Source organism: Aplysia californica, unplaced genomic scaffold (assembly GCF_000002075.1).
Source record: "Aplysia californica isolate F4 #8 unplaced genomic scaffold, AplCal3.0 scaffold00353, whole genome shotgun sequence".
In the NCBI taxonomy this organism is placed as follows: Eukaryota; Metazoa; Mollusca; class Gastropoda; order Aplysiida; family Aplysiidae; genus Aplysia; species Aplysia californica.
In genome coordinates, this window is record NW_004797623.1 from 572183 (window position 1) to 589586 (window position 17404).

Genomic DNA, 17404 nt, shown 5'->3' on the forward strand with positions numbered 1-17404 from the left:
ATACTTGATTAAAATACCTTTCTATCACACACATTGATGAATTCACAGCAATGCGATATCTAATAGAGCTGAAGCTGGGCTGAAAGGGTAAAAAGAATGTCTCCATGACTATTTCATTTCCCATATCATACTTGATTAAAATACCTTTCTATCACACACATTGATGAATTCACAGCAATGCGATATCTAATAGAGCTGAAGCTGGGCTGAAAGGGTATAAAGAATGTCTCCATGACTATTTCATTTCCCATATCATACTTGATTAAAATACCTTTCTATCACACACATTGATGAATTCACAAGGTCATAAATTCTTACAGAACAGAACAGCATGAATAAACAATAAAGAGAGAACATAATAGATACTGAGAGAACATAATAATGTTTTATATCGGTGCATCTTCCTGCTGCGATGGATCCCGACAGGGACGCCCATAGTGGAAAGGATAAAAGTATCCTGCCCCACAAAAGGTCTGTTTGTGTTTGTTTCAGTAAGGTTTTACGGCGCTCGCAACTGCATAAGATCATATGAGCACCAAGGGGGTGGATGTCAACAGAGAAGTCAGGACGGGTATCAGGCTTACTCTGTTCACCTCTCTAGCCTCAACAGTACAAAGTCTGCTTCGACTATCAAGGCAAACCGGAAATAGCAGTTCCCAAAAGAGTGACAAACATACAAAAGAAGTAGAGGACAAAATGACGATAGTAAGGATGAGGAAAGAAAAAAAAGTAGGTCCCCCTATGCTGTTCCGGCACAGTATGAGCATGACATTGATAAATCAGCCCATTTACAATTCTACAGTGCACAAGAACATGTTAATATCCCCCTTTTGGGAATGGCCTAAAGACAGTTCAGTCAGTGGCACTGCCATAGGAGGGGGGAGGGAGGTCAACTTATGCAGACGGTTCAGAGGGAGGGGAAAGAAGGACAAAATTTGTTTGTTTGAGTACGTGTTTTTTACAGCACTATCGACCCAGTTTTGGTCAAAAGACAAAATACCACACTCATAGAATACAAATGTTTTTCTAATAGAATACAAATGTTTTTCTAAGAGCTTTCTCCCTTAAGGTCTGTGTCAATGGGGCATGAAACATCCACAACAGCAACTGCATTTGACTAAAACAAAACACAAAAAGAAAAGAAAAGGAAAAGGTTGAGACCTTGAGGTGGATCCTAATGAGAAGAAGGAAGGAGCTATGGACATATACCGTCAATGATGATCCCAACCTTGTAGACAAAAAAAACATAAATCAAACAACAATTAAAAAACCTGCCTCAAAAAAAAAAAATAATATTTTCCAACAGAGAAGATGCTCTTATAGTAGGCTCCTTACCACCAAATTTGTGTCATTGTCTGTAGCTGACACAGATGACACAAGCCGCCCACTGAGGGTGTCGGCCCTGATGCTGCCATTGCAGGAGTTGGCATTGAAGAAGGGGTCCGTATTGCGGACAATGTTGATCTTCACAGGGATGGGAATACTGGATAAGCTGCCACCGTCTTCAGCAATGATGTTGAACTGAGGAGAGAAAGGGAGAAACATTCCAAAAATATGTCTGTGACGATAATGTAGGGCATGCACATTGATAAGTGTGTTTAGTTTTAGTAAGGTTTTACGGTGCTCGCAACTGCATAAGACCATGTGAGCGCCAAGGGGTGGATGTCAACAGAGAAGTCGAAATGGGGAATAAGGCTTACTCTGTTCACCTCTCTAGCCTCAACAGCACAAAGTCTGCTTCGACTATCATCCCAAATGCGTTTGCTTACTGAAGTTTACTTGAGTTTAAGAGGTAGCAAAATCCTTCAAAGAATTCTAAGACACAGAAATCTTCCACAGTCTAGGGGTAGTTTAGAGTGGCTACAATAGGTAGGATGCGCAAAGGCCATTTCATTTCCAAAATGACACAACACAGGAGTATTCCACTGCCATTTTTCCTGATCCTGACATTCAAAGGTTTTGACAAGAAACAAGATGTAAAGGAAAACGAGTACAGATGGTTCTCCCATCTTTGTCGACAGAAGTATTAGGTTGTATCCACATACCGAGCTTCACATGAAATTTTTTAACACTTCACGTATGATAATGTTAAGCATACTACTAATTGGTCGCTTTTAAGCACAAGGGGGCTATCCTGAAAAATGCTGTTTTGAGAAAATCAAAGGTAAAGTTTGTGGACCCATGTTCAGTTTCTTTTAAAGACAAGGAGAGTTTTCTCTATAACCAAACAAATATACACACCAATGAAACCAAACTTCTATACGTAGGGCAATGCCCACTTTTGGCATGAGTCAAGATTTCCGGAAATCCCAAAATCTGGGTTAGCCCGCTTGTCCTTAAAAGTGACCAATTGTAGCCTATGCCGCAACTACAGGCAATAGGAATTAGCAAAGCTACCAGGAGCCACATCAATCAGATCAAATGGAATGAGGGGTACACAACTAGGTATGTTATTTCTCTTACGAGACTTCATAGGAAAGGCTTCAAAAATGGTGAAATGGTACAGGTTGCAAAGGCTTCAAGAAACAACGCTTAATGAAATACTTTATCGGGAAAAAGAATTATTTCCTTCCCTCAGCAAAGACAGACGTGAAAGAAAGGAGTAGGCGCAGTATAGACAGAGAGATAAAACGAGACAAATGTTCTCATTGCTGGAAGCAACAGGACCATGACTATTCTTTCGCAGTCTATAATGAGCCTGGTTTATTAACTTATTAATCGAGACCATGACTCCTTTTTTAATGCAAACTATTCCTTTAGTTTTCTAACAGCTAGCAAGTCCAAGACTATAACAGCTCTTTGGGCTGTAAATAATGAGCTAGGTTATTTAGTTTCAGCAGAGGTTTTACGGCGCTCGCAACTGCATACGGCAAGGTCATATAAGGGCCAAGGGGTGGATGTCAACAGAAAAGTCCTTACAGGGAAGCAGACTTACTCTGCTCACCTCTCTAACTTCAACAGCACAAAGTCTGCTTAAACTATCAAGGCACCGCACCCCGGAAATAGCGGGTCACAAGAGTGAGACAAACATACAAAAGAAGTAGAGGGAAAACGATGAAAGTAAGGATTAGGAAAGAAAAAGCAGCAGTTCCTTGTTGTAGTTCAGGAACAGATATGAGCATGACATTGGTGAATCAGCCCATTTACAATTCTACGGTGCATAAGAACATGGTAATATCCCCCCTTTGGGAATGGCCTAAAGACACTTCAGTCAGTGGCACCGCCCCGGGGGGTTAATGAGCTAGGTTTATCTCAGTTGACAGCTGCACGGCCATAATGTTTCATTCAGATTTCTTCAAATATGAGACAAAGCTTTCGTGTTCACGATCAAACTTACTTCGGAATCTGCCATAGTCGGTGTTGAACCCATGTACAAAGGAGTCCTCACTCGAATGATGCCTTCATTGGCTATCCCACTCAAATCATTCTCAATGGTGAAATACTCATTGGGAGCTTGCATCCGGAATGTGAACGTGTTGTAAGGGTTGCTGAGGTCTGCATCGCCGGCTGTTACACGCAAGATACTCTTCAGGACCGGGGTGTCTTCACCAATGGTGGTCTCATACAAAGGGCGGTCGAAAACAGGTCTGTTCAAGTTACGGTCAATGAGAATGGTGACCGTCCCCTGGTCACAAAGGCCTGGTCCATCACAGACTCGAACGATCACCTGTGAAGTAAGATAGATTCAAACATTTCTTTAGTTTTAGTTTAGTTTTAGTAGAGGCTTTTCGGCGCTCACAACTGCATAAGGTCATATGAGCGCCAGAAGATTAGAGGAGTTAAAAGAGAGTAACAAACATAAAAAAGAAGAAGGGGAGATAAGGACGATAGATGTTTGATAGGAAAGAAGGAGCAAACCACACCAGAGCACCCGCCAACCACTCACTTTTTTTAGTTTTAGTAGGAGTTTTACAACACTTGCAACACAATAAGGTCATATAAGTGCTGAAGAATAGATGTGTTACAAGACAGCAAGGTACACAACAAAGAAGGGAGGGGAGATAAGTACGACAGAGGTTTGATAGGAAAGAAGGAGCAAACCACACCAGAGCACTCGCCAACAACCCACAAATATTTCTTTGAAAAAAAAGAAAAAAATTGGATCCAGCTTTGGTAGCAGTGAAAGAGAATTGCATACCTATCAACTCATGATTAGATGGAAGGACAGCAAGGCAAAAAGGTGGAAACACAGCGGGACAGAATCAAACTATGTTGGAGCAGTAACGACTCTGATTCCCCTTCAGGTAATAAACATACAAAAATCTACTCTTTTATTTTTCCTTCCTCAAGTCCAAAATTTACTAAAAAGTTACAGCTTATGAAGTCAAAGATCAACCACATGAATATCATGATTTGTTTCACAGAGACCCATTGTAACATCACCAAAGTCACCCTGCAGAGAAAAAAATGATCAAGCAATAACGCCTCCACTCAGCCAGCTGAGGTTCATTTTACAAGGACAAAATAGAGGAAGTACATTTTCATTAAGACAGACAGATATTTACCCATAATGGATAAATATAACCATTATCATTATTATTACTATTATTATCAATATCATTAATTTTATTATTATTATTATTATCATTATTATTATTATTATTATTATTATTATTATTATTATGATGCTGGGAGGGGTGGGTAAAAGATAAGGAATGGTATGCATCAAATTCCCCTTTCAACAAAGAAACACAATTGAAAGGACGGGACTTTTCAATTCTGTGTCCATTCCATCTCTGATAGAAGTGAAGCTAGGACGACTCCGCAAACAATTCCTTTTCAACATGGCCCTGAAGGAGATTGGAGCTAGATTTACATGCATAAATATGTCCAGCATGGTATAAACTGGGCCTTACAAACAAAACAAAAAAAAGTATTTTAACTAACAAAACAAAAAAAAATATGCTCTACACAAAACAACTTCTCAACACTTAAGCCACTAAGGTTATCTGCATAGCAGTCCACCATGGTACGAACTGAGCTTTCAAAACATAAAACAAAACAAGAAAAAAGATAAAGAAGGGCCTATATGTTGTTGGTTGTTTTCAAATCCCTTTAGCTGCGAGCATTTCGCTCTTGGCAGGCAATGCCTCCCTCAAGAAACCAAGGGCCGATATAATAACACACTTAACGAAATACGAAAAGAAATGCTGCACACAACGAAAACAGCTCAACAACACTTTGCGGTTACGAAACAACAAGCCTCCGTACGTTGAATTGTTCTGGTGCCGTTGTTCCCACTAGAGATCGTGTGAGCAAGATCTGTCCATCCGCTCCCAGGGAAAAGTAGTTGAACACATTGGAGTCGCCTACAATTGAGAACCGCAGCTTGCTAAACTCCTCCTGCGGAGAAACAAAACGAACAAGCCATTGTGTCAACACCTCCACTCAGTCAGTTGTCTCATTTTACAAAGACCACACAGAGGGAGCACATTTTGATTACTGTTGACAGATATTTACCCGTAAGGACTAAATATAATCATTACCATTATCATTATTATCGTTATCATTTATTATTATTATAATTATTATTATTATTATTAATATTAACATTAATATTATTATATCATTATCATTATCACTATTATTATCATCATCATTATCATCATTATTATTATTATTATCATCATCATCATTATCATTTTTTATTATTATTATTACTATTATCATCATCATCCATATCATTATCATTATTATTATTATATACTATTATCATTATCAGAATGAAATTTAGATAAAATTGCACATGCAGCTTACCACGGTGTCTGTGTCAACAGCCAACACATTATAGACCAGAGTGCCGACGGTGAAGTTGTGGCGGATCAGTTCATCAACGGGAGTGTTGGTGATTCTCGGGGGAGAGTTGCGCACCACCGTCACGGTGGCTGTAGCAGTGTCGGTCAGACCGCCTCCATCCCTGGCCACAATGGTGAACTGGGAGCAACATCAGAGGAGGAGGAGGAGAACATAATGAGGTTTTGTTTTAAGTAGAGGTTTTAAGTTAGTTTTAGTAGAGGTTTTACGGCGCTCGCAACTGCATAGGGTCATATGAGCGCCAGAAGATTAAAGGTGTTACAAGAGAGTAACAAACACAAAAAAAGAAGGAGGGGAGATAAAGACAATAGATGTTTGATAGGAAAGAAGGAGCAAACCACACCAGAGCACCCGCCAACCACCCACGTAGAGGTTTTACGGCGCTCGCAACTGCATAGGGTCATAGGAGCGCCAGAAGATTAGAGGTGTTACAAGAGAGTAACAAACATAAAAAAGAAGAAGGGGAGATTTTAATTTCATTTTTTTAAAATATATAATAATAATAAAAATGAAATGTAAAAAATAAACAACAAGTAGGAATACATATGGATGAGCAAGGATACAAATAGGAAAAGGAATATGAATAACTTTCAACTAGACAGGAGAGGAGGAGAGAGGACACACAGGTGACAAGAAATGATCCAAATGAGACTGATGCCTGTGACAAATAATCCCTGACCAGCAAGATTTTGCCACAAACTTTTTCCAGTTTTAGTAAGTGATATACGGCACTTGCAACACAATAAGGTCATATGTGTGCCGAAGATTAGAGGTGTTAAAAGAGAGTAACAAACACAAAAAAGAAGCAGGGGAGATAAAGATGATAGACGTTTGATAGAAAAGAAGAAGCCAACCACACCAGAGCACCCGCCAACCACCCATCCTCAATCTTTAACTTCATTGAAACATTCTGTTCTAAAATAACCCCATGGCACTACTTCATTTATTTCTTTGAGCAGGATTTGGAGGACCAGGGATATCTCATTACGAACAAAGCTTAGAATTTTCAACTCAAATGTGAAGTCAGTCTTGTTGTATGGATGTGAGACCTGGAACACATCCCATACGTGCATAAAGAGGATCCAGGTTTTCTTCAACAAGTGTCTGAGGAGGCTGTTGAGGATCAAATGGACAGACAGGATCACCCACGAGGAAGTATTAAGAAGAACCAGACAGAGCCCGGTCAGAGATGAGGTGGGAAGAAGACGTTGGCGATGGATTGGACACACTCTCAGGTAGTCAAGCAGCTGTATAACAAGGAAAGTGTTAGACTAGAACCCACAGGGTCAAAGATCAAGGGGAAGACCTCGTGGAACCTGGAGAAGAGTCACGGACATGGATGTACAGAAAAGTGGGAAGACGTGGAGTGACATTAAGCGACTAGCCCAGGATAGGGAAAGGTGGAAAGTGTTTGTTCGTGGCCTATATCCTGACCCAGGGTGAGAAAGGCAATGATGATGATGACTACTTCATATCATCTAGGGGAAAATACTGAAAACAACCCCCCCAAAAAAAAAATTTATGACTTACGGTGTATAGTGTTCGGTTGGATCCGTCAGCCTGGAGATCTTGGAGGACGTTGACCTGGCCATTGGAGAGCACCACAAAGTACGCGCTAGCATTATTGGACGAACTGCCAAACTCGTATCTCACATCTCTGTAAGGTGACTGAATTTAAAAAAAAAAAAAAAGTAGAATCAACTTTCAGCAATGGGAATCCACAAGGTAAAAGATCAACGGGAAGACTGCGTGGAGCCAGGAGAAGAATTACATAAATCGAGGTACAGAAAAGTTGGAAGACATGAAATAACATCAAAGGGGCAGCTCGGGATAGAGAAAGGTGGAAATTGTTTGTTCGTAGCCCAAACCCTGGAGCAGAGTAAGAAAGGCAAAGATGATCATGAACTTTCAGCAACAACTAAACCAATACTTATAAGCAGTGCTAATTCACTGACAGCTCCGATAACTATAGCTTTAAGCCAAGCATCAAGAACTCTTTGAAAGTAAACGGAACTATGGTATTAAATGGGAACATAAGTTGGAAAATTGTTACAACTTCTTTTTGTTTTCTCTGATTGTCTTTGCAAAAGTTTAACGACTAACAGGAAAGACTTGAAAAGGTCTGTGAAACGTGGTGCAATTTTACTTGACTTGTAAGATAAAATAAGATAAGATAAGATACATCTTTACTGTCCAGATCCTGGCACATAAGTTTGGTGTGTCACCACGTGTACACGTACACACACACACACACACACACACACACACACACACACACACACACACACACACACACATGCACACACACGTAGGCTTACAATCACATGCATAATATAAATGAGCAGCAATTAGTTTTAGTAGAGGGTTTAACGGCGCTCGCAACTGCATAATGTCATATGAGCGCCAAGGGGTGGGTGTCAACTGAGAATTCTTTACAGATGAGCAGCAATGTCAAAATTTTTTTAGAAGAGTTCAACATCAAACAACAGAACTACAGACCTTTCCCCTTCCAATAAATCCTATGTGAGGCAGCGTGGGGGAATCGGGCGCTCGTCAAAATAATTAAATCGAAGAAACCGGCATTTTTCTGGCTCTTGGGCTTTTTTTTCAAATTTTCTTTTTTCGGATCAACACCTTTTCTGTCCTTTTAGAAATGCATTTCTGTGTTAGTTAGTTAGTAGTAAAGGGTTTTACGGCGCTCGCAACTGCGAAAGGTCAAATGACATTTCTGTGTGGATGTTACAGAAAAACGTTGATGAAAGGCAGGAAAAGATGTAAATATCCAGTTTTCAAGGACACTCAAGCTTCGGAAGTCATCAAACTTTGGAAGCCATTTTCTCGCTAACTTTATCTCTCACTCCAGGCGACCCCCACTTCATTCAATCGCAAATATCTCAACTTCTATTTAAGACAGATGGGTATTTTTTTCACCAAATGCAAGACAAATAAACAAGCTATAAGATGATACCAATACCTTCCTATGCCCAAAAATTGACGAGAACCTGATTCCAGCAACGCATATTATAGCACGCCCACCAGAGATGATAAAGGAGAATCAGACTTACATAATTATCCCCGTCTGTAGCCACTATGTTGCTGAATACAGTTTTGGCCGGAGGAGTAGTTTCCAGGATCGTGGTGCTGTACTGCTTGGGTGCCGGGAAAGCTGGGGCCACCAAGTTGTGGTTGACGCTAACCTTGATCACGCACTCCGAGGTTCTTGGGGGGCTGCCCGAGTCGGATGCTTTCACACGGAGCTGGGGGGGGGGGGGGGGGGGGGGAGAAGAACAAGAAAGTGTGATCATGTTGCTGTTGGCACAATTAAAGCGGCTCCTGCTGCTGCTGCTGCTGCTGCTGATGATGATGATGATGATGATGATGATGGTGATGGTGTTATTGATGATGATGATGATGATGATGATGATGATGATGATGATGATGATGATGATGAAAATAAAAGGTAAAGATGTTCCAATGAGAATATGCACCCAAAAAAAAACAATAATAATGTTTTTAATAATAATAATAAATAATAAATAATAAATAATAAATAGCATTTGTATAGCGCATATCCCCGCTCAACAGCAGGCTCTATGCGCTTTACACTATATTATTACCCCAGCAGACCATAGAACATTCCGAAACATTCTCAGCTTCCCGGGAAGCATACAGTGCAAGCAGCCGATTAAGCGCTCAAACACTAACAAACTGACAAGATCTTTCGCTGTCTATAGCCGGGTACCCATTCCCACCTGGGTGAAGTGAGGAAAATTCGTGTAAAGTGCCTTTCCCAAGGACACAACGTCGGGTCCCTGACGGGATTCGAACCCACAACCTTACGGTTGCGAGTCCGAGAGCCTAACCACTAGGCCACCGACGCCAAGTACCAAGTACGACTCTCTTGACAATACATAACAAGCTGACACTCTACATACAGCAGGATGTATAAACAAGGTAAGAAAAAATAATCACAGGTGTATGTGAAAGGAAAATTTTCCAGAACACCAGGACTATCCAGGGCTTCTTAGAGGGAAGGACAAACCCAACCCCAAAGACCCATCGAATCTCTTATGTAGAGCTGATCAGACTTTGATATTCAGAGCGCGCACAGGACATTTACACACCAACAAGCACATAAATAGAATTAACCGCATGTGGGAACCCCATTGCAGACACTGTGACTACCACGAGGAGACCGCTGAACATCTTCTCCTTCACTGCCCAAACCTGGCAGTTCTTCGACGCAGGCTCCTACACACACCTACAGACTTAAAAAGCCTGCTTTACTCTGGCGCTGACCAGATGACAAGGACATGTTGCTTGAGGGAGGCATTGCGCTGCCAAGAGTGAAATGCTTGTAGCTAAAGGGATTTGAAAACAACAACAACAACAACAACTTAGAGGGAAGATTTTCTTCATTTGGCTTTTTAAGTCTAAACTCATGTAAACAACATGCTGGGCCCTTAATTAAGGCATTTTTCAGAAAATACCAAAAACACTTATTTCAAAGCTGTTTCAATAATTTGTTGGGCTTCTTTACAGTGTAGTTGCATCAATAATATTCAATAAATCATCATCATTATCACCATCCTTGTCACCATCATCAGCACCATCATCATCAATGAGCTCCTTTTCACATAGAACACAAATACTAACCTGATAGGATTCCTGACTGTTTGCTGCCAAATTCCCAGTGACAATGAGTCTCCTCTCATTTGTTGGGTCAAATCCAAAAAACAGATTGGCATTATCATCACCAATAATTTCCAGTTTGATAGCTCCAAATTTCTGAAAATGGATTTTTTTTTTAAAATTTTAACGAATATCGAAACTTCAGCCTTTCCATTATTGTACAACAGAAAAATAGCCACATGATGCAAAACATTTTAAAAACCTACGTCCCATCAGTTCTGCATTCTCTCTCACACTGCCCCTCCGTCCTTTTATCTTCTCTCTCTTTCTACTAAAATTTCTCTGTTTCTAGTTCAATCTCTTGTTTCTCACACGCACGCATGCACACACACACACACGCTTTCACACACACACTCATACACACGCACGTACGCATGCACATACGCACGCACACACACACATGAAGACACACGCACACACACGCACACACACACACACACACATACATAAACACAGTCAGCTCTTACATTTCCATCAATGTCCGAGACTTGGAGCACAATAAGCTCTGTGTTGGTTGGACACGCACGCACGCACGCACGCACGCACGCACGCACGCACGCACGCACGCACGCACGCACGCACGCACGCACGCACGCACGCACGCGCACACACACACACACACACACAGTCAGCTCTTACATTTCCATCAATGTCCGAGACTTGGAGCACAATAAGCTCTGTGTTGGTTGGACACACACACACGCACATACACACACACACACACACACACACGCACGCACGCACGCACGCACGCACGCACGCACGCACGCACGCACGCACGCACGCACGCACGCACGCACGCACGCACGCACGCGCACACACACACACACACACACACACACACACACACACACACGCACGCACACACACACACACACACATACACACAGTCAGCTCTTACATTTCCATCAATGTCCGAGACTTGGAGCACAATAAGCTCTGTGTTGGTCGGGGTGTTCTCTGGCAGAGGCACTGGCAGAAAGGGACAGTTGTCAAACCTGGGCGGGTTGGCATTCTGGGTCACGGTGTAGACCACTGTCGCTGTGCGAGGATTGACATTCTGAGGGCTGCCCAAGTCTCTTAGCCCCAGGGTGAACTGACAAAAAGAAACACATGACATGTACATTGATTGATTGATTGATTTGATTGAGTAGGTGTTTTACGGCACTATCGACTCAATTTTGGTCAATGACATGTACAAAATAGTGTTCCTTGTTAAACAACAACTCATCTAATAAAAAAGAGACATATGACATGTAGAAAATGAGGTTCCTTGTTAAAAAACAACTCATCTAATTAAAAAAGAGACACATGACATGTACAAAATGGGGTTCCTTGTTAAACAACAACTCATCTAATTTTTTTAAAAAGAGACACATGACATGTACAAAATGGGGTTCCTTGTTAAAAAAAAACAACTCATCTAACAATCAATAACAAATGTGAGGCGTGCTGACTTCTTCTTTTTCTTCTCGATCGCATAACAGTTGAAGTCTGGTATCTGTCAGAAATCGGGCCGTCCTGCTCAGCTCAGTTCATCTATCGGCCCGTATAGCTTCTAGGCATGCTGACAAAATGAGTTACTTCTCATTATCCACAAATGGATATATTGGCCAAAAATCGACACTAGGATCAAATTTGTAGGTTTTCTATTGATGCAATATTCATCAAGTATTAAATGCTTTTTGTTAATTTCATACTTACAAATTGTAAAAACTTAACCTGTAAGCATGATGTATCTATTTCCATGGGGCTCAAATCCGAAAAGTAACTCATTTTGTCAGCACGTTTCACAAATAACAGGAGAGCATCCCTTACGGTCCTATTCAGGTTAATCATCAAAGACATTCACTTGTACATACTGGGGTTTTTAACATATTTTTTTCTGCCTTTTACCGATCCATCAACAAAGTCCAGTTACTACATTGGGACTTCCCAGCCACAGCATTATCGATTATCGATGGGTTTTGTTTGGGGTTTTTTCTAAGACCCGGAAATTGAAACATATCTATCTAAACATGTGCTGGTACGCATTAATCACCATGATAGTATGTATCATTGTTTGATAAGCATGATAGTATGTATCATTGTTTGATAAGCATGATAGTATGTATCATTGTTTGATAAGCATGATAGTATGTATCAGTTACTACATTGGCCTCTTTGCTCAGTCACAGAATTAAAAACCTGTACAAGCAACCTACTAAGGAAAACTAAACAAATGGGCAATGGGGACAGATCAGGGAAACGTAGCTTTTTCAAGAGCATCCCAGCAAAGGAATGAAAGGAGAACCATGATCGCCGATGTCTGTCGCAGGTCCGGCATTGGATGATGATGACAAACTATCATGGACATCACACACACTGATTTGATTTTTCCAGTTACATTTGCAGCAGTTTGAAAAGTGCAGCAGTCCAAAATACTTTTTTTTAAAATCTATCACACACATTATACATAAATAAATTGCCAATACTGTAAACATTGGAAGTTTTTAAATGTTTATTCTGTGATCATAATAAATGCAAAGGAGGGCGTAATCAAAATTTTAAAAGGACATACCGAAAATGTGTTGCGACTTAATCCAGAAATGGATTTGATGAGGGAAATTTCACCATTTGAGCTGACGCGGAAATATTCCAGGTCTGGCTGGTTCGACGGGTTGTAATATATCTCCCACTGATTGTAGGGAGGCTGGGGGAAACACCAAAAGAACATACATTGCATACTTCTATACAGAAGTAACCAAAAACAAAGAATAGTAAGTCTTTTAAAATGGAAGACCAGTTATCATCAGGCAGCCTTTGATGTTTCCATGATAAAGAACAAAAAAATTAGTTTCATGACACTGACGTAAGTATGTATGTTTGAATTAAAAGTAATCGTTTGTTAATGCTGGAAATATGCAAGACAGATAGAAATAACAGCGGGAAGGTAAAGGAATGGGACATACCAAAGGTGTCTTCCAACCATTCACGACAACGTATACCACTGCTTATCAATGTCACATTTTGTTTGAACACATCTTTCTATTTTTAGCTCTGAGACCAGGCGTCCTCAACCTTCTTCCATCGCAAATATCTTCTACTGAAGATAGATGGTTACTCTTTTTCACTGACAGCAAGACTAATGAACAAGCTTTAATATGATACCAATAACTTCATAAGCCCAAATATTGACGAGCGCCTGATTTGACTGCGTGACATATTAATGTAGGTGGAAATAATCCAGAACAGAACAGTCTATACCTGAGTATCCGCATCGCTGGCATCCAGTTTATCAATGGTGGTAAAAAGAGCTTGATCTTCGAAGATAGTGTTGACGAATCGCAGGTTGGAGCCCTCGGCAGGCACAACCCAGGCTGGAATTCTCAGATTCTTGTTCAAAGAGATGACAAACGTTGTCACGTTGGCAAGTGGTGGCTCTCCATTATCGTATGCTCGCACCCGCACCTGGTAAAAGCAGACAAAAACAAGCCAAATTCATTTATTCAAGAGCAAGACATGATAACTAGAAAGAAAATGTAAGGCAAAGAGCAAAAGGCTTATGAAAATAAAGCAATATTCCAAAACATTCTATAAACAACTTTCTAGTCATGAAACTGTAGTGGTGGCAAGGCATAGGGGCAGTTATACGCACCACCAGCTCAAAGGGTTAAGACACCTATGTTGTGGATTTGTAGTTTATAGTGGGTCAGAACTACAACAGTTTGACTCACTTGGAACACTTTAGAGCAATAAGAAACGCCAGAAACCTGAGTAAAGAGAAGAACATTGACCTGGGAAAGACCTATAACAAAGAGTGCACTGTGAATTTGCTCATCTTAAAAAAGCAGATGTCAATTTGAAAATTTACTTTTAATGAAAATTTACTTTTAAAGCCTCAAGCCTATCATTCTGCAGGAAGAAAAGCAGTTATTTGGATTTTTCAGAATACCAAATGGAAACGTAGTATAAACAATAAATAAACATAAAACAAACACCGATAAGCTCACTTAAATAGATTTCAGCCCAGTGTTCTTGCCCTAAACTATACCCCAAGCGGTAAGTATCCGAAAAATTTAGAAAGAACTAAATAACCAAATGAAGAAAATTCTGAACGGCAATATAAAAAAAAAATTTCAGCTGAAAAGTGTAGAGGAAGAAGGAACAGATACAGGAACTTACATAAAGGACATTATCATCCACATTCTGCACACTACTCCTGAGAGTGACGAGGCCAAAGTTGTTGATGTCAAAATAACCTGGGCTGGGACCGTCGCCGATGATTTCGTAACGGACAGTTTCAAATGTGTTCTGGGAAGAAAACAAAAGTTATTCAATGAAATGTGAATGCAAACCACCACGGTAACGGGGGTAAAAAACTGCAATTCTTGGTATTGAGACATAAAAAATAAATAATAGCTATGATATGATTCGAAAACTGAATAATTTTAAATATTTTTCGATTAACCGTATGATCTCACCTACATATAGTGTGGTGTTAAGCTTTTAAGGAAAAAAGTTTGAGAAAAGGGACGAGCTTACAATAATTTTCAAAAAGAGAAACAGGGGTGAAAATTTATGTGAGAGAAGCAAGACAACACATAAAATGCGTTCTGGACAACATAAGGGGACACAAATGTGCAATAAAGAAACACAAGATGACATTAAACTCACAACTTCGTCATTATCCCGGGCAGTCACTTGTGTCACCGAGTTGCCTACGGGGAAAGTCTCTTCAATAGTTTTACTGTAAGTCGGCTCATTGAGGAAGAATGGAGTGAAGGTGTTCCTATAAACGCTGACAGTGACGGTCGCTGTGTTGACCGAGAGGTTAGGAACGTCTCCATTGTCTCGGGCGGTAACGAAGAGCTGTGGAAACAACAAATTTTGTCCTGAAGAGCTACCTGCAATATTTACTTACACTAGACTTGTCATTGAAGCTTTTAGTTTCAGTAAGAATTTTACGGCACTTGCAACATATTAAGGTCATATAAGTGCCGAAGATTAGAGGAGTTACAAGAAAGTAACAAACATAAAACAAAAGGAGGGGAGATAAAGCCGATAGATGTTTGATAGGAAAGAAGAAGCAAACCACATCAGATCACCCGCCAACCACCCACGTCATTGAAGCTTCAGACATGCTAGCCGAGATGTTGGAAAGTCATGAGCACCTTTAACCAGAAGTGACAAAAGATAAAATACTGTCACATTTCCAGTTTAGCACTTCGCAATCGCAACACCAGACAGCCCCCAACAAATATAGTCCTGCTATTAATGAAGCAGATTATGAACAAAAAGAAAGAAAACTTCATCTTTTATCTCATTAAGCAACAAATGAAAATGATGACGACGACAATGATAGCCATGATGATGAAAATAATATAGATCACAGTATAAATGGTTGCTTTTAAGCACAAAGGGCAATCCCGAAAAATGCTGTTTTGAGAAAATCGAAGGTAACGTTTTTAGACCTTTGTTCAGGTTCTTTAAGTCAAGGAGAGTTTTTCTCTATTACCAAACAATTAAATCTACATACCAAAAAAACCAAACTTCTCCTATTGGTAGGGCAATGCCCACTTTTGGTGTAGGTCAATATTTCTGGAAACCCCCAAAATCTGGGTTAGCCCGCTTGTCCTTAAAAGCGACCAAATGAGCAAAGAAGAATGCAAACTAAAGCTTACAATGTAACTTGTAGCAGTGTCCCTGAGCAGAGATGTCTTCAGTCGGATTTCACCAGTGCCGCGGTCAATTTGGAAATAATTTGGAGCACTTCCAGTTCCAACAATCTCATAGACGACTTGCCCTGCAGCTCCCTGTGGCACATGTCAAACAGAGATGTACGTAAATAAAACACTTCATGAACAACAAATACCAAGAGACCAGCCCAAGCAATAAAATTATACATAGACGAAAGCATCCATGAACATTTTTGCACAGTAAAAGTTTCTAACAGCATCATAAAACAAAAACATAATGCAGTCTAAATGCAAAAAATGATTATGAGATTTTTTTTTCTGTCCGCGTGGTTTTATGCACCCCCGCATAATTTAGCAAAATTTGATTATTTTTTGCATAATTTCTGTTTATTTTCCTTTCTCATTCTTTGTTAAAATTAACAAAATCGCATAATTTCACATTTTTGGGCTCAGCATAATTTCAGAATTTTCCTTGCATAAAACGATGGGGACAGTTTTTTTAAAGAAAGGAACCTGAAAAAGAAAGGAGCTCATTTCCCTTGACTGTTCAAGAAGACGTCATTACAGTTCAAAGTGGACTTGGTGTTCCTCATCAATTGTAAGAAAGTGCACAAGTAATTATGAGTACATAACAATAAGTTCACAAAGTTATCTTACTAAACTGACAGACAAGACAGGTCACATAAAAAAAATCAACATTTAACAACTCAAAAACAGAGTAAAACATATCTGGATGATTCACAGGCGACAGGTAATCTCTAATCGTCTATGAAACTATTTGTAAGACCAACGCTTCAGTTGAAAAATTGTGCTTCTCCATCCAATAGTCCAAAACGCTCTGAACTAATACATCAATTAACCCTATGAGCCCAGACCTTCTCAGGCTACAGTGCCTCTCTGCCTGAGCTCCTAAGCAATAAATTACTAGCGTCAATAAGATCATCAGAATCACTTTCCATATCCCACCCAGTATAGTCCTCGTCACTACCAGCATCTAATTCAGAAAGCTCTTCAAAATAATCAATAACATCCTGCGTAGTAAACACTGTTTTCCGCATGCATTTCGTCTCTGGCGGGCCAAGCTGGAGATAAGGTCTCGCTCACCAGTGTCCCGGTGGCTAGGCATATGGCCAGTTTCACACTGTATCGGTATACCGGTGGCAAGGGCTCAAAGGGTTAACCCTATCCGTACACCCTGGGGTCATTTATTACCCCCCCCC

General features: G+C 40.3%; 1 protein-coding gene across 1 annotated transcript in view; it reads right to left on the minus strand.

Annotated features, from left to right (window-relative positions):
- LOC101847743 overlaps positions 1 to 17404 on the minus strand; it is a gene marked incomplete in the record, with an annotated part of 240046 nt that overhangs the window by 159825 nt on the left and 62817 nt on the right. Inside the window, 14 exon segments of the mRNA XM_035970982.1 lie at positions 174 to 206; positions 1336 to 1521; positions 3338 to 3667; positions 5212 to 5343; positions 5758 to 5934; positions 7345 to 7482; positions 8880 to 9071; positions 10471 to 10602; positions 11408 to 11602; positions 13067 to 13198; positions 13753 to 13956; positions 14671 to 14799; positions 15163 to 15357; positions 16170 to 16301. Coding sequence (XP_035826875.1) covers positions 174 to 206; positions 1336 to 1521; positions 3338 to 3667; positions 5212 to 5343; positions 5758 to 5934; positions 7345 to 7482; positions 8880 to 9071; positions 10471 to 10602; positions 11408 to 11602; positions 13067 to 13198; positions 13753 to 13956; positions 14671 to 14799; positions 15163 to 15357; positions 16170 to 16301 — 2307 coding nt within the window.